General features: G+C 43.9%; 1 protein-coding gene across 7 annotated transcripts; it reads left to right on the top strand.

Annotated features, from left to right (window-relative positions):
* The first annotated feature begins 10,918 nt into the window (after positions 1-10,918).
* Positions 10,919-22,239, top strand: ARMCX4 (armadillo repeat containing X-linked 4). 7 transcript variants are annotated; one of them, XM_072816560.1, is made up of 6 exons: positions 10,919-11,066; positions 11,571-11,641; positions 13,010-13,087; positions 13,448-13,531; positions 13,818-13,909; positions 14,474-22,239. In XM_072816560.1, the coding sequence occupies exon 6, from the start codon at positions 14,535-14,537 to the stop codon at positions 21,894-21,896; it is 7,362 nt and encodes a 2,453-aa protein (XP_072672661.1). In that variant the 5' UTR covers positions 10,919-11,066; positions 11,571-11,641; positions 13,010-13,087; positions 13,448-13,531; positions 13,818-13,909; positions 14,474-14,534; the 3' UTR covers positions 21,897-22,239. The 7 variants fall into 7 exon arrangements, with proteins under 7 accessions (XP_072672661.1, XP_072672655.1, XP_072672656.1 ...); XM_072816554.1 differs by having other exon boundaries at positions 14,255-22,239; XM_072816555.1 differs by having other exon boundaries at positions 13,010-13,099; positions 14,255-22,239.
* The last annotated feature ends 463 nt before the right edge of the window (positions 22,240-22,702 follow it).

The raw sequence follows: 22,702 nt of genomic DNA, 5'->3' as shown, positions 1-22,702 counted from the left end.
AAAAAGTAGTATGGGGAAGAGCAACAAATGTGATGAATAGAGAATGTAAAAAGAGGCAACAGAAGTGAATTCAAATACATCATCATTAATCAATTAAACTCACTTAAAAATAGAGCCTCTCAGATTGTGTTGAACAGAAAAATAAAAATCCATTTCTATATTGTATTAAATAAAAAGATAAATGTGGCAAAAACAAATAAAAAGAAAACAAATGTAACATAACCTAAGGTAGAGCAAAACCTCAGAGATAAAGGACTAAAAAGATCAAAGTGGGATATTTAATACTAACAAGTATGTTTATATTACCTAGAAAACATAGCAGTTATAATCTTTTGTGTAAATAGCCATATAGCTTCAAAATATGTAATGCAAAATATTATTTAAATAGAAGGAAAAATTGCTACATCTACAGCTATAATGAAATGCTTACCATACCTCTTTCAGTAATCCACAGATTAGCAAGAATATAAAGGGTTTGGATTACACAATCAATAAGCTTTAACTAATCTTTCAGATATAAACAACTTTGCACATATTAGAAAATAACATTCTTCTCAAGTGCACATAATTCACAAAATTTGTCCATGTGTTAGAACATCCTCAATGAACAGTTAAAACCCACCAATTTCTTTTAAAAAATTAGAAATAATAACCATAGGGTTCATATTTATTGACCATAACTTATTTATTCAGCATATACTTACTGAGTGTCTGTTGTATTCTAGGCCCCATTTTAGGTACTGAAAATGTGGTGAATAAAAGACAATGTTCTTGTTTCCAAAGAGTTTATATCTTAACGAAAGGAATCAAATAATACCTAAACATAGGAAAAGGTGATAAATCCTTTACTGGAAATCCAACTGGATGATGTTATTATAGAAGCGTGATTAGGGAAAGCTTGGAAGAGGAGATGGCATGATGTGATGAATAAAATTGAACATGAATAAAAAAAATTCTCACCCAACACAAAATGAAAAATAACTTTTCTAAGTGGCTCTTGGGTTCAAGAGGAAATAAAAAATTAACACTTCATATTATGTAGAGCAGAATGAAAATGAGAACACCAGTTGCAATACCTGTGGGATGTGGATAGAGCAATATTAAGAGGGTAATTTATAGATTCAAATACATATTTGAAAACAAGAAAGATTTAAGATAAATGAACAAAGTGCTCAAGAATTTAGAAAAGGGAGGGATGCCTGGGTGGCTCAATGATTGAGCGTCTGCCTTTGGCTCAGGGCCTGATACTGGATTCCCGGGATCGAGTCCCACAACAGGATCCTTGCATGGAGCCTGCTTCTCCTCCCTCTGCCTGTGTCTCTGCCTCTCTTTCCGTGTCTCTCATGAATAAATAAATAAAATATTTAAAAAAAGAATATAGAAAAGGGACAATAAGCTGAATCCAAAAAACAAAAAAATAGAAGGAGGAAAAATAAAGATAAACATTGAAAACAAGATAAGAAACAAAACAAAAAGCACAGTACAATTGGTTAATAAAATCTGATCTTGTTCTTAGAGAAACTAATCTGGCAAATCTGTTTAAGAAGGGAAAAGAAATATTAGGAATCATAGTTGCAAATATAGGAGATATTTGGAAAAAATATAAGAAAATGTCATAATCTTTACCATTGAATTTAAAATTTCAGACAAAATGGATATTTTAAGAAAACATAAATTATCAACATTGGTTCAAGAAATAAAAAAAGTTAATAGACCAACAACCAATTAAAATGTTTAAAAAATAATTAAAGGGGCGCCTGGGTGGCTCAGTGGTTGAGCATCTGCCTTTGGCTCAGGTGGTGATCCTGGGGTCCTGGGATCGAGTCCTGCATTGGGCTCCCCTCAGGGAGTCTGCTTTTCTCTCTGCCTACATCTCTGCCTCTCTTTGTGTGTCTCTCATGAATGAATAAATAAAATGAGTGAAGTAAGTCAGTCGGAGAAGGACAAACATTATATGTTCTCATTCATTTGGGGAATATAAATAATAGTGAAAGGGAATATAAGGGAAGGGAGAAGAAATGTGTGGGAAATATCAGAAAGGGAGACAGAACGTAAAGACTGCTAACTCTGGGAAACGAACTAGGGGTGGTAGAAGGGGAGGAGGGCGGGGGGTGGGAGTGAATGGGTGACGGGCACTGGGGGTTATTCTGTATGTTAGTAAATTGAACACCAATAAAATATTAAAAAAAAAAAAATAAAATATAAAAAAAATCTTTAAAAAATAATAATTAAAGATCTACTACCTTAAAAACAAACAAAAAGGAAAAAAATAGAATTATCATCCTCAGACTGTTTTCTAGCAAAATTCTTCCAACCTTCAAGGAGTAGAAAATTTTCTGGTTATATAAACTACTTCCAGAACATGGACAACTTTCCAATCCGTTTTACAAGGCTAGTATAATCTTAGTAGCAAAAACTGGAAAAGGATGGTGCACAAAAAAGAAAACTGTAAACCGATCTCATTAAAAACATGTACCAAAAATAGAAAATAAAATATTTGTAAATTGAAATCCAGCAGTGTGTTAAAAAATAGTTGCTACTATGTGAGATTTACCCCAAAAATTGAAGTGCAATTTATTATTTGAACAGTTTTATTACAGTCTACTGTAGTAATTTTAAAATCATGTAAAAATACCAAATAGTAAAGTGATATTAAAATAGTAAAATATGATTATCCCAATGGGTACCATAAGATCATTTGTTGAAATTAAACATCGATTGATGATAACAACTCTTAATATTTTAGGAATAGATGATGTTTGCTTAATTTGGGAAAGGGTTTGTACCAGAGATGTACAGAAACATTGTATTTAAAGGTAAAAGACTAAGCATTCTCATTATAGTTAGGAGCTCGACTGACTATAAGGATGTCTGTTATCATGTTTATTTTAAAAAAATATTTTTTAAAGATTTTATTTAATTTTTCATGAGAGATACAGAGAGAGAGGCAGAGACATAGGCAGAAGGAGAAGCAGGCTTTCTGCAGGGAGCCTGAAGTGGACTTGATCCTAGGATCCTGGGATCACCACCTGAGGTGAAGGCAGATGCTCAAACACTGAGCCACCCAGGCGCCCCTGTTATCATGTTTGCTATTCAGTATTGTTCTTAAGTTCTTGTTCTGTGCATAAACTAAAAAAAGGAAATGAGTGATATAAAGTATTAGAAAGGAAAAATACTAAATTGTCATTTATAGACAATACAATTGGCTCTTTAAAAAATCAGAAAGAAGCAGGAATCCCTGGGTGGCTCAGCGGTTTAGCACCTGCCTTCGGCCCAGGGTGTGATCCTGGAGTCCACGGATCGAGTCCCTTTTTAGAGCCTGCTTCTCCCTCTGCCTGTGTCTCTGCCCCTCTCTCTGTGTCTTTCATGAATAAATAAATAAAATCCTTTAAAAAATAACAGCAGAAAAGAAGGAAGAAATGTAAAATTTTAAAAAATCAGAGAGAAGCAACTGACAAACTTTTAGAACTAATAATAGAGATTCATTAGGGTGGCTTGGTATAAGAGCGACATACAAAAATTGTAGCCTCATCTTGCATCAGTGATGAACAGCTAGACTATGAGGAGAAACTTTTGTATTAGAATAGAGGAAAGACATTGCCTCACAGAATCTTACACAATACTTGAAAAAATGCAAAACAAAAAAGGTAAAAAATCAGTAGGGGATGGAATGGGAGTCATCAACAGCAACCAAAGAAAGAAAGGGTCACATCCTAATTACAGAAACTTCAGAAAGTCACAGGCAAGTAAAGAAAAAGGAGAAAAAAATACCCTAAAGTACAGAAGGAAATTTCCAACAAGTACTTTAAGCTATAGAACAACTTAAGAATATAGACGTAATAAAAAAAAACCCAAACCTCAAAGATGAGAAGACAGCAGAATTAGATAAAAAGGGAGATTGCAAACTAAGGAACCAATTAGGCTGAAAAAACATTATCATAGAAGTAATAAATTATAAACAGCTGAACTGAAAAAATGTGGCTACAAATTGAATTATAGACAGAAGAAGAGCTTGAAATAATTACCTTGACTAGAGATGAGAAAGAATAAATTAATGGAAATAAGGAGATATAAAATATGTACACAGATATTTAGAATGTATTCTTTTTTAAGATTTACTTATTTTATTTGAGAGAGAGAGTGCAAGTGAGAGGAGGGGCAGAAAGAGAGGGATAGAATTGCAAGCCGACTGTGCTGAGTTCAGAGTCCAAGGTGAGGCTCCATCTCAGGACCCTGAGATCATGACTTGAGCTGAAATCAGGAGTTGGACCCTTAATTGACTGAACCATCCAGGTGCCTCAAGAATATATTCTTAAAAATGAAATGTTCAGACCTAAGGAACATATAATCTTCCAGGAAGTTTGATTGTTCTTTATAAGTTTAATGGTTATTTCATGGTGTTGGAATCTGCGTGATAGTTCACCTTTCTTTGTATTTTACTGCACCGAGTCACTTAGTTATAATTAGGATGGGTGATCTTTATAAAAACTGAAATTTTGGGACACCTGGGTGGCTCACTGGTTGAGCGTGTGCCTTTGGCTTGGGGTGTGATCCCAGAGTCCCGGGATTGAGTCCCACAACAGGGTCCCTGTATGGAGCCTGCTTCTCCTTCTGCCTATGTCTCTGCCTCTCTCTCAGTGTCTCTCATGGATAAATAAATAAAATCTTTTAAAAAATGGAATTTTTTTCCCTTAAGAACAAAAAAGAATATCATATGCAAAAAGGCACCATTCACAATGTTAACAAAAACTATGAAATATTTGAGAATACAGCAAATAAGAAATATGTAAAATCTACATGAAGCAAACTACAATTTTACTGAAGTGCACAAAATATATAAATAAAATTAAAAAATATGGGGTGCCTGGGTGGCTTAGTCAGTTAAGTGTCCAACTCTTGATTTGGGCTCAGGTCATGATTCTCAGAGTCTTGAGATTAAGCCCCTGTGGGGCTCTTTCCTGAGTGTGGAGCCTGTTTGGGATTCTCTCTTTCCTGCTCTTTCTGCACACCCACCATACTCATATGCAATTTCTCTAAAAAAAGAAAAAATAATATAAATAAATAAATAAAAATACTACATGACCCTGGATAAAAATAATTTATTACTAGATTTTAATTATTCCCCAAGTTAATCTATAAATTCAATGTAATTATAGTAGAATCCCAACAGGATTTTTTGACAATGAAACTTGGAACTTTACTTGAAATGCCCAAGCCTTTCCAAAAACAGTTTGAAAAAGCAGAGCAATGAAGGATTTATCCTCCCAGACATCTAAACTTGCTACAAAGCTATACCAATTCAAAGTGTGCTATTAAGGTAGTTATACAAATGTGTGTGTGTATGTGTGTGTATGTGTGTAACACAGAAAAGTCAATCCATGAAACATGTCTGAGTATAAATGAGAATTAAGCATTAGTCATTTTTTATTTTTAAAGATTTATTTATTTATTTTAGAGACAGAGAGAGAGAGTGGGGGGAGGGGCAGAGGGAGAGAATCCTCAAGCAGACTCCCCCAATCCCCCACCTAACTAAGTGTGGAGCCTGAAGTAGGGTGTGAGCCCAGGACCCTGAGATCATGACCTGATCTGAAATCAAGAGTTGGGCCATCAACCGACTGAGCCATCCAGGCACCCCTTAGCATAAGTCATTTTAAATTAGTTGAGAAGTAATGGACTGTTACATGAATCGTATTAGAATTTGGCTATATATTTGAATATATATATACACACACACATATATCACATATATACGTATAAGCACACGTATATGATATACATATATGTATATGTGTGTATATATTTAAATGTACATGGCTTACACTACCCAGAAGCCATGCAGAAAAAAATCAATTTGTATTTGACTACATTAAAATATGAAAATTCTGATGCCAAATAATACCATAAATTTAAGATGTTAGTGGCAGGTTGGGAGAACATATGTGTAACTTTTTTTTAACGATTTAATTTATTTTTTCATTAAAGACACAGAGAGAGAGAGGGGCAAAAACACAGGCAGAGGGAGAAGCAGGCTCCATGCAGGGAGCCTGACATGGGACTTGATCCTGGGCTTCCAGGTTCACACCTTGGGCCGAAGGCAGCGCTAAACTGCTGAGCCACCCGGGCTGCCCAATGTGTAACTTATATAACAAAAATAACTACTATATAGGTATGCACAAGGAACTAAAAATCAGTGAGAAAAATACTGCTAAATGGAAAAAAAAAATTCAGAGGATATTAAGAATCCATTCTCAGTGAGGAAATGCAAATGACAAATATGCATATACAATGATGCTAAAGCTTATAGATATGTAGGAAAATGTGAATTAAAAAGACAACCTCAGGGATCCCTGGGTGGCGCAGCGGTTTAGTGCCTGCCTTTGGCCCAGGGCGCGATCCTGGAGATCCGGGATCGAATCCCACGTCGGGCTCCCAGTGCATGGAGCCTGCTTCTCCCTCTGCCTGTGTCTCTGCCTCTCTCTCTCTCTCTCACTGTGTGCCTATCATAAATAAATAAAAATTAAAAAAAAAAAAAAAAAAAAAAGACAACCTCAGGGGCGCCTGGATGGCTCAGTTGGTTAAGCATCTGCCTTTGGCTCACGTCATGATCCCAGGGTTGTGAGATTGAGCCCTGCATCAGGCTCCCTGACTGCTTCTCCCTCTCCCTCTGCCCCTCACCCAGTTTCTGTTCTCACTCTCTCTCTCAAATAAATAAAAATCTTTACTTTTAAAAAGATTTTATTTATTTATTCATGAGAGATACAGAGAGAACGCGGAGACAGAGGCAGAGGGAGAATCAGGCTCCGTGCAGGGAGCCCGATGTGGGACTTGATCCTGGAACCCTGGGATTACACCTTGAGCCAAAGGAAAATGCTCAACCACTGAGCCATCCATGAGTCCCAATAAAAATCTTAAAAAAAGAGGACAACCACATATCTTTTTTTGCCTCTTATATTGGCACTAATTAGTAATTTACAATGTGCATGAGAGCCTGAGGAAAGGGGTCCTGACATGTGCCTGACAGGAATATAAATGACCTGGTGTCTTTGGAGGGCAGTTTGGTGGTTTACCTGTTAAATATATAACATTTCATATCCTTCCTTGGGCAGTATAGAGTCATAATATCTCATACCCTTAACTGAACAACTTTATTAATATCAGAATATCCTAAAAGAAATCCTTTCACCTGTGGGTAACAGATTTTTCATTATAGCCTTGTTTTTATTAGACCCAGACCCAGAATAATTTTATGTTCATCAGTGAGGTGTGGTGAAATGAAATTAGACAAGTAATAGTGTCACCAAGCTATGGAATAGTATGTAGCATTTAAAATTAATAAAACATATTTAAATGTAATTGTTTGTGGGTGTGCCTGGGTGGTACAGTCAGTTAAAGGACCCACTCTTGGTTTTGGCTCAGGTCCTGATCTCAGGGTTGTGAGATTGAGGCCCCATGTCAGGCTCTGCACTAAGGGCAGAGTCTGCTTAAGACTCTTGCTTCCTCTCCCTTTGCTCCTTTGCCTTATGCATACTCATGCTCTCTCTCTCAAATAAGTAAATAAAAATCTTTAAAAAATAAAGGTACTGGCATGTAGAGCTCTCTGATATATAATTTTAAATGGAAAAAAGTGAGTTACAAAACAGTATATTTTTAAAAAGATTTTATTCATTTATTTGAGAGAGAGAGAGCACAAGCAGAGGGAGAACAGAAGCAGACTCCCCCCTGAACAGGGAGCCTGATGAGGAGCCATCCCAGGATCCTGGGATCATGATCTGAGCCAAAGGTAGACACGTAACCGACTGAGCCACCCAGGTGCCACGCAAAACATTATGTTAACTATAGTCCCATTTGTATATTTTAGTAAGGTATGCATGTATATATGATGTATAGAAAAGCATTTAACACAGCAAATTTATAACAGTGGGGAGGTAGAACTGTGCTTTGGATGAGAGTAGTGGAGTTAAAGTGATACTAGTGTTTTTCTGGGTTTGACTTATACTAGAATTATTCTTGTAGAATTTCCATGTAATTACAGAAAATAAACAGCAAATAATAAAATACCCTAAGTGTATTTCCATCAGGATACATAGAACTAAATTTTTCTTTTTATCAACCATACTATAAATCTAACATAATGTATTTAATCTTTCCTTTTATGTTTCTTCAGTTTTTTTTTTAACCTTTACAGGTACTGCAATAGATAGCCAATAGATATCCTTTGTGAAATATACACATATCTTTGAGAAACTGTGTAGGTATATACACTGGTTAAATTCCTAGTAATAGCATTGCTGGGTCACAGAATATGTGTAATATTATATTTACCATTTAATAGATTTTTGCAAACCAAAAACGGTTGCATCAGAGTGTCGGCCTCCAGCAGAGTACGGGAGTGCCCATTTCCCTGCAAGCCAATCAAAATATTATCAAAATTATATATATATATTTAATTTATTTATTTTAGAGAGAGTGTGGGAGGGCAGAGGGAGAAAGAAAGGGAGAGAATCTCAAGCAGACACCCCACCATCATGACCTGAGCCTAAACCAAGAGACAGATGCTCAAGCAACTGAGCCACCCAGGCATCCCTCAAATTTCTATAATTGACAAACTCTTAGCTGAAACAAGGTAAGACATAGTTATTTGGATTTGCATTTCTTTGAAGTTGAGTATCTTTTCATATGTTTATCAGTCATTTGTATTTCATTTCCATGAACAAATCCATTCATGTCTTTGGCACAGTTTTCTTTCTTTTTTTTTATATATAAATTTATTTTTTATTGGTGTTCAATTTGCCAACATATAGAATAACACCCAGTGCTTATCCCATCAAGTTTGGCACAGTTTTCTGTTGGGTTATCACTTTACTGATGATTTGTAAGTTTTTAGATTATTACAAATTAACCACTCTTTATCCTTTGCTTATGGGTTTTGTATTTTACTTTACTAAAGTTTTTAATGTTTATGCAATCAATTTCGGAATCTTTCCCTTTGCTGGAGAATATAAGTTGGTTATGGGTGATTGAGTTCTGAAAAGTCATTAGTAAGGTTCTTTGGCACTCTGGGCTCCCTGGCTCACTTCCTAGAGGGGCCTCCCCCACACAGGGGCCCCTCACGTGGAGAGCTTCCTGCTAGAGTGTCAGATTTCAGCATTCAAAGGCAGAGGCTGCCTGAAAGATCTATATTTAGAGTATGATTCCCTAGCAGGGACAACTGAGTATCTGGGAACTAATTTCTGCATACTTTGTCCCTGAGTTCTGGGATTATTCTGAGGGGCTTGTATGGGTGGTGTAGTGAAATTGTAACAAGGCAGGGAGTGAAAATGAAAAGCCCTCTTTTTCCTGGTGACTGGGAGCCTGTAAACCATGCTTTTTGTGAAGGACAAATGACATAGATCTCAGGGGTGTTGCAGTGATTCACAGTCACCCATAGACCCTCACCACTATCTCCACTGGAAGATGCCAAGTGCTAGCTGCTGCTACGGTGACATGTAGTACATGCACAACAGATCCCAGAGACATCTTACCAGTGCGATGATTAAATAAAAATTCCACCTGCTATTCCTCATTTCCACCAGTGGGATAGCAGATGGTCCTGTTAAAATTGTGATGAGACAGATTTGATCACATGCCTTTGTAAAATAAATATAAAGCCCCTTGAATGGAAAGGAGGCTAGTCTGGGAAGTCACCAATTTTCAGGCCCTGGATTCATCAGCTATTGGGTTTTCATTCAGTCATCCAGGAGTCTTCTGTGAGGAAGTTCTCAGACACCTGACACAAGATCATAGTAATGTTTAGCCAGAACTTCAAAAGGTTGTAAATCACTTGTGAGAAATTGCCAATTTTAGAAAACTGAATGTCTTTCCACAGATTTAGAGATCATATCGAAAAGGTGCTGGTTTAGTTTAGGAAAATTTTGTATATAAATGTCAATAATTACTAGTATGTTTTGAAAACCGAAATAATTTATAGCACCTAATGTGGCACAAAATACTGTGAGCAAATGAGTCTTCTGTTATTTTATGACCTAGTTTTTAAATGTCAACTGAAAATGACTTCTCTGCATTTTCTGATTACAAAATGTGGGATCTTGGGGGGCTCAGTAATTGAGCGTCTGCCTTTGGCTCAGGTCTTGATCATGGGGTCCCCGGATCGAGTCCCGCATCAGGGTCCCCACAGGGAGTCTGCTTCTCTCTCTGCCTATGTCCCTGCCTCGCTCTCTCTGTGTCGCTCATGAAGAAATAAATAAAATCTTACAAAACCCCCCACAAAAACAATGAATGGGGTGTTAAAAGGGAAAAAAAGAACATTAAGAAAAGAAAGTTAAGCATCTACTTGCCCTTTCTGCTTCCTTTCCTAACAACCCTTCCCTAGCCCATTTTGGTGCAGCAATGTACTTCATGGGGAGTCTTATCGCCTAAGAGAGAAAGAGGATTCTTCTAAGAAACAGCAGATAAGGGCAGGTGGCTCGGCAGTTTAGCGCCTGCCTTCAGCCCAGGGCGTGATCCTGGAGACCCGAGATCGAGTCCCACATCGGGCTCCCTGCGTGGAGCGTCTTACCTCTGCCTGTGTCTCTGCCTCTCTCTCTCTCTCTCTGAAGAATAAATAAATAAAATAAAATAAAATAAAATAAAATAAAATAAAAAAAGAAAAGAAACAGGAGATAAGACCAGAGCCAAGGCTTGGAGGAGGGTGATATGCAGACCCTCCCTGGGTAACCAGAAAAGGGCGAACCCCAACTGCAAAGCGGTGAGGCCAACTAGCGGGTCCTCAGATTGGAGAGGACGGGAGCTGAGCGACAGGGCGGTGCGCGGAGGGCTCCGGCTCACAGACCAGACGGTTGGCGGGGTAGTTGGTGCGTGCGCACGTGGGGGGCAGGGTCCTGTAGAACTCCCCGCAGGCGGGAGTGGGGTGGGAGGGGAGCGAGCGCGTTGGTGACGCGGGGCGCTCACGTGACGTGGAGCTGCAGAGCGACGCAGCCTTCGGTGCAGTCGTCACTCCCGTCTGGGTACCTGCTCCCCGGTGTCCTGCGCCCCGCGGGCTGGCGTCAGGCCCGAGGAAAGCGGAGCAGGTAAGGGCTCCGGGGCCGGTGCGCGAGGCCAGGGCGGCAGCGGTCGCCCAACCCTGGTAGCTGGTTCGGGGATGTGGGACGAAGCGGGCTTAAGTTACAGAAGCCTTTGCTGTGATTTTCCTGAGCCTCCTCCCCTTGCCTACGTCTGTGGTGGGGAACCTTGGGCTCCGACGGGGCGGATGGTGGGGGAAGGGGGTAGTGTCTCAAGAGAGAAAGGCCGAGATTGAGATGTCCCATCCTCTCTGACTCTAATCGCGCTGACCGCACACGTCCGCCCAGTTTCCTGTTCGTTTCAGTAGAAGGGACCCGCCACCGTGGCGTTTACAGAGAAAATGGTGGGCCTTGGTGACTGGACCATGGAGTTGATGGGGGTGGCGTCTTGGAAGGCAGGGAGGGACGTTTGATAACCGGGATCCTGGGTCCAGAAACGTGAGTATTGGGATCTGTGTCGTGGGTGCTGGTCCAAGCACTCAGTGCCTTTCCTCTCTCCTGTCTAATGGACAGTAGTTCCGTGTGGCACTGTTTGGCGAGGCAAGGGAAGAAGGAGAGAAGAAAACTGCACGGGATCTGTGGAGGTTAGTGTGAGCCCAGCTCGGCCTAAGAACAGTTGAAGTTCTGGATGAATTCTCTAGGACAGGAACTTAGGCGCAGCTGTCTGGTTGGGATACGGGGTGGGGCTTTAACTAGGGGACTCTCCTTAAACTGCATTTCCTTGCTAAGCTTAGGACTTTTTTTTCACATTTTATTTTATTTATTTATTCATGAGAGACACAGAGAGGCAGAGACATAGGCAGAGGGAGAAGCAGGCTCCCTGAAGGGAGCCAAATGCGGGACTCAATCCCTAGACCCCAGGATCACCCCAGGATCACGACCTGAGCCAAAGGCAGAAGCTCAAACACTGAGCCACCCAAGCATCCCTAAGCTTAGGATTTTTAACGTAAATTGTAGGTTGAAGACCAATAAAAACAGCACACTTTCCTTTGGATGATTTCCTTTCTCCCTTCAGATACTATTAAGAAAAATACAAATTGTTGTATTCAAGATTATTATTATTATTATTATTATTATTATTATTAATTAGAGATAGCCTTTGCCAGAGGGATAGCGATTTTGCAGAAGAAAAAGCCTTCCCTCACTCCTTGTCTCTTCTTCCAGAGACTCCTAGAGATGGGTTTGAGGGGAAGTAGATGGCAGTAGGCTATGTATGATTCTAGAGTAGGGGATGGAGGCCTCCATCTCTCTCTCCGTTTTCCAGTTTTCCAGATTCCCTCACCTGTCTGAGTACCTTGGTGAAGGAATGATGGACTTTTGGGAGAAACCTTAGAATCCTACAGGTGGCTTTAAAATAAATTGCCCTTGTCTCTTCCCTTTTATTTCTCCTGCCTTCCTTTTACACGCTGCCCATTTCAGTGCTGGGGAAGCCCCAGATTCTGCTTCCCAGAGAATGGGTTTCTAGATCTTGTAAGGAAGGCACTGGGTCCCCGGTTTTATTTTATTTTTAAAAATTTTAAAAAAGATTTTATTTATTTATTCGAGAGAGAGAGAGGCAGAGACACAGGCACAGAGAGAAGCAGGCTCCATGCAGGGAGCCTGATGCGGGACTTGACGCCGGGACCCCAAGATCATGCCCTGGGACAAAGGCAGACACTCAGTCACTGAGCCACCCAGGCATTCCTATTTTTTTTAATTTTTAAGAAGATTTTATGTATTTATTCATAAGAGATACAGAGAAAGAGGCTGAGACATAAGCAAAGGGAGAAGTAGTAGGTTCCTCGCAAGGAGCCTGATGTGGACTCGATCCCAGGACTCCAGTATCATGTCCTGAGCCAAAGGCAGACACTAAACCACTGAGCCACCCAGGCGTCCTGGGACCCCGGTTTTAAATGCTGGGATGCCACAAGCACTCAACAGTTATCTTCCCACTTGTCTCTGTTTATTCCTAGGTCTTCTCGTAGGCCTACAGTAGGGCTGTTTACCACTGGAAGCCAGGGAAAGGGGAAGACTGGCTTGGAACCATGAAGGTTGGTTTGAAGGTGGGCAGCACTTGAGGATAACAAGAGGGTGAGCACAGAAGGTGGCTGAGACTTGAGAGGGTCTCCGTGGAGGGTACTTCTGCCCCTCCTGCACTCTACCAGATTTCCACTGTGTTGTTACATCTCCTGCTGATTTCAGGGCAGGAAACAGGAGGAATATTGGGGTACGGGTGGGCCAGAGTGTGAGTGAGAGAAGACTTGAGAGGAGACATCTCAAAATGGGACACATTAGCAAACTGGACACGGGCTCTGGCAAGGCAGGTTTTGGGATCAAGGATCAGGCTGCTTGTCTGTTCTTGGTCTTTAGACTTGGTCTCTATTACTTCCTGTTTGTTTGCTTGTCCTTAGATCTGCCTGCAGGTCTGCTGTAGGGCTTGAGATTACTGGAAGCAAAGAAACAAGGACGAAATTGCCCCTGATCAGTATAGACTGGTAAGAGGATGGGAACTGCCTGGGTAGAGCCGTAGGGTGGGTTGGTCGTGATCAGTGTGCATCCAGTAGGGTCAGTGTCCAGTCTGGAGTATCCTCAACCTCTCCCTTTCCTGGCCACCTTTCCTACCATCCCTGTCACTTACCCCACACTCTCACTTATATTTTGGTACAGAGAGTAGGGTGAACTGAGAGAGATAGAAAGGTAGTTTGATAATATGCTTGTCACATCAAGAACAAAATCTCCACTCCCATCTGTCCCTCTGTCTGTCTGTCTCTCTGTCTCTAGGTCCACAGATCTCATGAGTTAATAAGATCTACTTTAGGGTATATCACCAATCAAGAGAAAGAAAGAGGAGGGAACTGCCTTGATCATTACAGGTTGGTATGAGGCTGGGGATCTTTGGGAGTGGTGACAAGAGTAGGTCCAGTAAAAATCAAGGTCTGAGCGCTTCTCTGTCTTTCCCATTCATAATCAGTCCCCCCCCCCATGTTTACCATTATTCATTTGGTGTAAGGAAATGTGTATGAATGCACCCTAGGGGATAGTTGTTGGGCACTGGGGGAAAATGGGAGGGGAGAAAATAAAAGGGAAGGAGAGAGAGAGAGTTTGTTCATCATCCTCTTCTCCCACCATGCACATCATTTCTAAACTTTCCTGTCCTATCTGTATGAGGCACAAAATTAGAAGAGAAATTTTAGTCCATTTCCTTCCTCCACTTCTAGGTCCACCTCCAGTGGCAGCTGTAGTGGCCTTTAAGTGGCTGAAGACCAGCGCCCTCAGAGGCCTACACCCAGACCTACACCCTCTTTCCCCATCCTGACTGAGCCCTCATACCTTGTTTGTGCCTTCAGTAGGGGTGATTACATGGGTCGCATTCAGGAAGTGGGCTGGGTGACTGCAGGACTGGTTTTCTGGGCTGGCACCTGCTACTACATTTACAGATTAACCAAAGGAAGAGCCCAGAGTGTGAGGAGACTTGGCAGAAATGGGTCCAGAGTCAAGATGGAGGCTGTGGCTGGGGTGCAGAACCAGACCTTGGCCACGAGTGAAGCCATGGTTGGGATGAAGACTGAGACTAGCCCCAAGGCCAAGACTGGAGCAAAAACTGAAGCAGGAGGTAGGGCTGGGGCTGAAGTAGAGATTACCACCACTGTTAAAGCCAGACCCAAAGCCATCTCTCAGGCCAAGACAATGGCTGAGGCAGAGGCAGAGACCCAATCTGAGGCCAAAGCAGTGGTCAGAACAGTGGACATGACAGAGGCAATGGCTCTGGCTGAGGACCAGGTCAAAGCCGGGGATGTGGCTATGAAAGAGGCCGTAACCCAAACTGACTCTGAGGCTGGGAGAGTAGTCAAGAAAGAGGCTGTGACCCAGACCAAGGATAAAGCTTGGGCACCAGTTGCCAGGGCAGAGACCAAGAAAGAAGTAAAGACCCAGACCAAAGTGGAGGCTTGTATACTGGCTGAAAAAGAGACGAACAGAGTAATGGTGACACAGAGTGAGGCCTTAGGATTGATCAGGGAAGTAGCCAAGATGGGTGCCATAAATAAGACTGGAATTGTGGCTGAGACCAAGGAAAGAGCCCTGGCAGGGACTGTGAGTGTGGTCAAGTCTCAGTCTGAAGCCAGGCCTGATAACATAGTTGATGCTAAAGGAAATCCTAATACCGTGTCCAGGGCAGAAGTTGGAGTGGACATGAGGTCCTGTGCACCATCTCAGGCTGTGACCAAGATCCAAGTCACCAACATGCTTGGTTCTGGGGTTGAGGTCAAGGGGAATCACAAAACCGGGTCTTGGGCAGAGTCTAGGGCAGACACAAGGGTTTCAGTCCAGCCTCAGATTATAGCTAAGACTGAGGCTGAGGCTATGCTTGGGGCAAAGGTTGATTCTGGGTGTAATACTAATGCCATGTGTAAGGCAGGGGCAGGAGCAGATATGAGAATTTCTACACAACCTCAGACTGTGGCCAAGAAACAGGCTGAGGCAGTGTTTGGTGCCAGGGTTGATGACAAGGGGAATACCAATGTCACATCTAAGGCAATGACTGGGGCTAACATGAGGGCTACTGCTCAAACTCAAGCTATAGCCAGTGCTCAGGCTAAGGCTATGCCTGATGCCAGGGTTAAAGGTAGAGGCAATTGCAATGCTATGTCGATAACAGGGGCCAGGGCAAACTTGAAGGCCAATTCCCAGGCTGAGGCCTTGCCTGATGCCAGGATTAAGACCAGAGACAATGCCAATGCCATGTCTAAGATGGGGGCTGGGACAGATGTTGAGCTCTGTACACAGCCTCAGACTCTGGCCACCGTCCAAGTTGATGCATTACCTGATGGCGGGATTAAGGCTAAAGGTAGTGCCAATACCATGTCTAAGGAAGGGCCTGGAACAGACACAAAGGCACAGTCTCAGGCTGCCACCAAGAGCCAGGTTGAGACCTTACCTGGTACTAGAGGTAAGGCTAGGAGAAAAGCCAAAAGCAAGTGTAAAGCAGGAGTTGGGATAGAAATGAAAATGTGTGTGCAACCTCAGGTTGGGACCAAGACCCAAGATGATGCTTTACCTGATTCCAGGGTTGATGGCAAGAGTGATCCTAGTGCCATTTCTAGGTCAGGGGCTAAGGCAGAACCAAAGACCTGTGGTCAGCCTCAGACTATGGCCAATTCCCAGGGTGAGGCCTTGCCTGGTGTCAAGAATAAGGTCAGGAGCAATCCTAATGCTATGTCTAAGTCAGGAACTGGGCCAGATGCAATGGGCTCTGCCCAGCTCCATGCTGTGACCAATTTCCAGGTTGAAGCCTCACCTAATACTAAGAAAAATGTCAGGGGCAGTCCCAATGCTATGTCTAAGATAGGGACTGGGCCAGATTCAGTATGTTCTGCCCAGCCTAAAACCGATACAACAGGCTTTGCTCAGCCCCAGACTGAGGCCAGTTTCCAGGATGAAGCCTTGTCGGGTACTAAGAATAAGGTCAAGGACAATTCTAGTGTTTTGTCAAAGACAGGGGTTGGGCCAGATACAGTGGGCTCTGTCCAGCTCCAGGTTATGGCCAATGTCCAGGGTGAAGTCTTATCTGATACTAAGAATAAGGTCAAGGACAATCCCAATGCTGTGTCTAAGGCAGGGACTGGGCCAGATGCTATGTATTCTGTCCAGAGTGAAACAGATACAACAAGCTCTGCTCAGCCCCAGGCTGTGGCCAATTCCCAAGGTGAAGCCTTGCCTGGTACTAAGAAGAAGGTCAGGGGCAAGTCCAATGCTGTGTCTAAGGCAGGGGCTGGGCCAGGTACAGTGAACTCTGCCCAGCTCCAGGCTGTGGCAAATTCCCAGGGTGAAGTTGTGTCTGGTACTAAGAATAAGGCCAGGGGCAATCCCAGTGCTGTGTCTAAGGCAGAGGCCAGGGCAGATTCAATGGGCTCTGCCCAGCCTCAAACAGATACAACAGACTCTGCCCAGTCCCTGGCCGTGGCCAATTCCCAGGGTAAAGCCTTGCCTAGAATCAAGAATAAGGTTAAGGGCAGGTCCAATGCTGTATCTAAGACAGGGGATAGGCCAGATACAGTGGGTTCTGCCCAGCTCCAGGCTGTGGCCAATTCCCAGGGTGAGGCCTTGCCTGGTATGAAGAATAAGGTCAGCAGCAATTCCAATGCTGTGTCTACAGTAGAGGCCAGGACAGATACAATAAGCTTTGCCCAGCTTCAGGTTGAGTCTAATTCCCAGGGTGAAGCCTTGCCTGGTACCAAGAGTAAGGTCCGATGCAATCTTAGTACTGTGTCTAAAGCAGATACTGGGCCAGATACAGTGGGCTCTGCCCAGCCACACACTGTGACCAATTGCCAGGGTGAAGCCTTGTCTGGTATTAAGAGTAAGGTCAGGGGTAATTCCAATGTCATATCTAAGGCAGAGGCCAGGGGAGATATAACAGGCTCTGCCTGTCCCAAGGCTTTGGCCACTTTCCAGGGTGAAGTTTTGTCTTGTACTAAGAATGTCAGGGGCAATCCCAGTACTGTGTCAAAGGCAGAGATTCGGACAGATACAATGGGCTCTGCCCAGCCTCAAACAGATACAACAGGCTCTGTGCAACCCCTGGCTGTGGCTAATTCCCAGCATGAAGTCCTAGCTGATACTAAGAGCAAGGTCAAGGGCAACCCCAGCGATGTGTCTAAAGCAGGGATTGGGCCAGATACAGTGGACTCTGCCCAGCCCCAGGCTGTGGCCAATTCCCAGGGTGAAGCCTTGCCTGGTGTCAAGAATAAGGTCAGAGGCAATTCCAATGCTATGTCTAAGGTAGAGGCCAGAGCAAATACAACAAGCTTTGCCCAGGCTCAGGCTGTGTCTGATTCTCAAGGTGAAACCTTGCCTGGTGCCAGGAATAAGGTCCAGGGTAATGCCAGTGCTGTGTCTAAGGCAGGCACTGGGCCAGATATAATGTGTTCCACTCAGCCTCAAACAGATATAACAGGCACTGCCCAACCCCAAGCCATGTCTAATTCCCAAGGTGAAGTCTTGCTTGGTGCCAGAAATAAGGTCAGGGACAATCTCAATGCAGTATTTAAGGTGGGGGCTGGGCAAGATATAGTAGGCTCTTTTTCACCCCAGGCTGTGGCCGTTTCTCAGAGTGAGGCCCTCCTTGGTGCCAGAAGTAAGATTAGGGGAAATGCCAATGCTGAGTCTAAGGTAGAGGCTGGGGCACATATGACAGCCTCTGGCCAGCCTCAATCTGTGGCCCATTCCCAGAGTAAGATCATGTCTGAGAAAAAGGACAAGGCTGTCCCCAAGTCTGAAGCAGAAGCCACAGGAGATGAGGCCTATGCAAAGCCCAAGGCTGAGACCATGGCCACTCCTGAGAGTGGGGGTGGGACAGGCACTCAGGCCTGCAGAAAGACTCGGCCTAGGGTTCATGACTATTACTGGAGTGAGATTGGTATTGAGGATTGGATTGCTTCTGAGCGATGGATCAAATTTAGGTTTCAGGCCAGGGATGGATATTGGGAGAATAGCATGTCCTGGGCTGATGATGAGAATGAAGCCAGTATTGAGTCCTGGAGTGGGGCTGGTGATAAGTCTGATATGAGGTCCTGGGCTGGGGCTAAGGCTGTGAATGAAGTTGGTTTTCCATCCTGGGCTGCAGCTGGGAACCAGGCCTGTGGGGGGCTTTTGTTTGGGAGTCAGGCCACTGAAGAGTCCTGGGATAGGAGCAAGGCCAGTGGGGGTTCTTTGTTAGAGGCTGAGGACATGGCCATTGGAGGGTCTTGGGCTAGCACTGGGAACGAGACTATTGGGGAGCCCTGGGCTGGAGGTCAGGCCAGTGGGGTGTCATGGACTGGGGAACATACCATTGGAGGGTCCTGGACTGGAGTTGAGGAACAGGCCAGTGTAAGGTCTCAGGATGGGGCTGGAATTCAGGCTAATGGAGGGTCCTGGGCTGAAGCTAGAGCTGGGAGTGTGGCTAGTATTGGGTACTGGCCTGGAGATATGGACCAGGCTAGTGCAGGGTACTGGGTTGGGACTGGTGATCTGTATGGTGAATCCAAGCCTAGATTTGAGGATCAGGCCAGTGAAAATGTGTCCTGGGCTGGGGCTGATGGCCAGTCCAGAGGAGGGTCTAGGCTGGGGCCTGAGGACCAGTCTGGTAAAAAGTCCTGGTCTGACACTGCAGACCAAGTCACTGGAGGTTCCAGGCTGGGGCCTGTGGACCAGTCTGGTGTTGGGTCCTGGGCTAGGGCTGGGGAACAGGCCAGTGGAGGAGTCTGGGTTGGGACTATGGAACAGTCCAGTAGGGGGTCCTGGGCTGGGACTGGCGATCAGTCTGGTGGTGAGTCCAAGCCTAGATTTGAGGATCTGGCAAATGTAGAAGCATCTTTGGCTAGGGCTGGTGGCCAGGCTGGTGGAGGGCCTATGTTGGGGCCTGAGGACCAGTCCAGTGGAAGATCCTGGGCTGACTCTAGGGACCAAGCCAATGGAGGGATCTGGGCTGTACCTGGGGATCAGGCTGATGGTGGGACAAAGCCTAGATTTGAAGAGCAGGCAAGTGGAAGAGGGTCTTGGACTGATAATGAGGGACAGGCTGGTGGAGGGCCTAAGCTAGGTCCCAAGGACCAGTCCATTGGAGATTCCCATCCTGGCAATAGGGACCAGGCCAGTGAAGAATGTAGGCTAGGGCCTGAGGATCAGTCCAATGGATGGTTCTGTGCTTGCAGTGAGAGTCAGGCCAATGCAAGAGGATCTGGTGGCCAGGCTGTTGGAGGATCTAGACTAGGGCACATGAACCCATCTGGTGGTGGGTCCTGGGCTGATAGTGGGAGTCAGGTCAGTGGAAGTTCTTGGGCTGGGGCTGGAGATCAGGCTAGTAGCTGTCCCAAACCTGGAATTGAGGATCAAGCCGGTGGTGGAGAGTTCTGGTCTGGTGCTGAGGACCAGGCTGTTGGAGGGTCTAATCCAGGGCCTGCAAACCAGTCTAGTGGTGGGTCCTGGTCTGGCACTGGGAGTCAGGCCAGTGGAAGGTCCTGGGCTAGGGCTGGGGATCAGGCTGATAGCTGTTCCAAATCTGGATTTCAAGACGCAGCCAGTGGAGAAGGCTCCCAGGCTGGCACTGGGGGTCAGGCTAGTGGAAAAACTTGGGCTGGGTCTAAGACTGGTAACGAGGCCAGTAGAGGGTCTAGGCTGGGGCCTGAGAACCAGGCAAGTGGAGGGCCCTGGGCTAGGACTGGTGACCACCAGGCCAGTGTAAGACCCCAGATCAGTGCTGACATGGAGGTCAATGAAAGATCCTGGTTTGGAACTGGGAGTGAGACTAGTACAGAGTCCTGGTTCAGGAGAGGGGAAGAGGCTGGGATTGTGTCCAAACCTGGAGGTAAAAATGAGCCCAGTATTGAATCCAGATCAGGGACTGAAGAAAAGGCCATCATTAGTTCCAGATTTGGGGCTGAGAATAAGGTCAATATTGGGTCCTGGATCAGATCTGAAGAGGCGGCCTGTATGGATTCCTGTGTGGGGGCTGGGGCTGAGGCTGGGGCTGGGACAGAGGTCAGGAAGGAGTCTTGGCTCTGGGATGGAGATGCAGCCACTACAGGGTCTAGGCTTGGGGCTGAGGAAGAGCCTTGCATAGGGTCCTGGACTGTGGATGAGGATGTAGATGAGGATGAGCTAAGTAGAGCATCCAGCCCTGATATTGAGGAAATCAGTTTAAGGTCCTTGTTTTGGGCTGAGAGTGAGAAGAGTAATGAGTACAGATCCAAGAGGGAGAGGAATGTCAGTTTTGAGTGTGGAGCTGGAGATAAGGTCAGCACCAAGAATAAGCTTGAGGCACCAACTACTGGTGGAGTTGATGAAAGGTCTTGGTTCTGGAATGGTAATGAAAATAGAAGTGAGGGCAAATCTGCACCTAAGACTAAAGCCAAAAAGTCAGCCGAGTCAAGAGGCACATACCCATCCATGGTCCCTGGGGCGGGAATGGGGTCATGGGCAGGAGCCATGATCTGGACAGAAATGAAATTTCCACACCCAGGTGAGCCCTGCTTCCCACCTGAAGATGAGCTCAGAAAGCAGATGAGGTGTGAGGAGAAAACTCAGCCCTGTACCTGTCGCTGTAAACGTGAAGCTAATATGGATCCACGAGAGCTTGAAAAACTCATTTGCATGATTGAGATGACTGAAGATCCTTCTATTCATGAAATAGCCAATAATGCACTTTATAACAGTCCCGAATATCCATTTTCCCATGAAGTTATTCGTAATGCAGGTAGAATCTCAATTATTGAAAGCTTGCTCAATAATCCCTATCCCAGTGTTAGGCAGAAGGCTTTAAATGCACTGAATAACATCTCAGTGGCTGCAGAAAATCATAGGAAGGTAAAGACATACTTAAACCAAGTATGTGAAGACACGGTCACCTATCCCTTGAATTCAAATGTACAGCTAGCTGGACTAAGACTGATAAAACATTTGACTATTATTAGTGAGTATCAGCATATGGTTACAAATTATATTTCAGAATTTCTTCGTTTGTTAACTGTGGGAAGTGGAGAAACTAAAGACCATATTTTGGGAATGCTTTTGAATTTCTCTAAAAATCCATCCATGACAAAAGATTTGCTCATTGCCAATGCACCCACATCACTGATTAATATCTTTAACAAGAAAGAGACAAAAGAGAATATTCTTAATGCTCTTTCACTATTTGAAAATATAAATTACCACTTTAAAAGAAGAGCAAAAGTATTTACCCAGGACAAGTTCAGTAAAAATTCCCTTTATTTCATATTCCAAAGACCTAAAGCATGTGCCAAGAAACTTCGAGTCCTAGCAGCAGAATACAGTGACCCTGAGGTGAAAGAAAGAGTTGAGCTATTATTAAGTAAACTCTGATTAGTTGTATGTTCCCAAACAGATCTGAGTAATATTTCAGTTTTCCAGTCTGGAAGTAATGCACATCCTAAATTGCATTATAACTTCGAAACTGATGTTACTTGTGATGGTCTATAGCTGGATCACTTTATGAACAACAAACTAATTCAAACTTGTTCTGAAAATACATGTGCTGATTATTACCTTGTCTGAAATGAGATATTTTTAGTATGCTTCATGAGCAGAAACTGACCTGATTCTTCATAAGTAAGGTAATTTTTGGTCCTTTGTGTGGACTTATGTTTATACATTTGAGACTATTTTTATGTTACAAATAAAATTGTGTGTTTGAAACAGAAAAAAAGAGACACATCTTTGTCCTTGTTTATGATCTATTTCGAAAGGCAAGATGTATGGAAACAAAACTATACTAACAAAACCATGAGCCTCTGATCATGGCCTTCCGAGCAGTGCGGAAGCTTCTGCAGGCCACCATGCTCAGGCAAAGTTTTATGGAGGAGGGGGATACTTAGATACACTGGGCTTGAAGGATAGGATAAAAATGGGGTGGGAGGGCACTGGAGGAGGTAAGAGTGGTGGAAAGAAAGGCAAGGAGGTGGGAATCCTGCTCCAGAGAGGAGGCTGGCCCGCCTGCAGTTCCACGTGTGGGGAGGGAAATGATGGAAAGTAAATCCCTCAGTTTGGGTGAGCCCCTTCATCAAGATCCCTGATTACTAAACTGAGGTCGGAATATTACTCCATTCACCCCTGGGAGACCCCAAAGCCTTCTGTGACCGAAGGAATGAAAATGAAAGGAAGAGGATGTA

The sequence above is a fragment of the Canis lupus genome, chromosome X (assembly GCF_048164855.1).
Source record: "Canis lupus baileyi chromosome X, mCanLup2.hap1, whole genome shotgun sequence".
NCBI classification, from domain to species: Eukaryota; Metazoa; Chordata; class Mammalia; order Carnivora; family Canidae; genus Canis; species Canis lupus.
Note: the sequence above shows the minus strand (reverse complement) of the source record. Positions and strands in the feature narration are given on the sequence as shown.

Excerpts from the sequence above, each read along its gene's own strand:
- ARMCX4 (XM_072816557.1), top strand. The coding sequence starts at position 14,397 with ATGGGTCGCATTCAGGAAGTGGGCTGGGTGACTGCAGGACTGGTTTTC.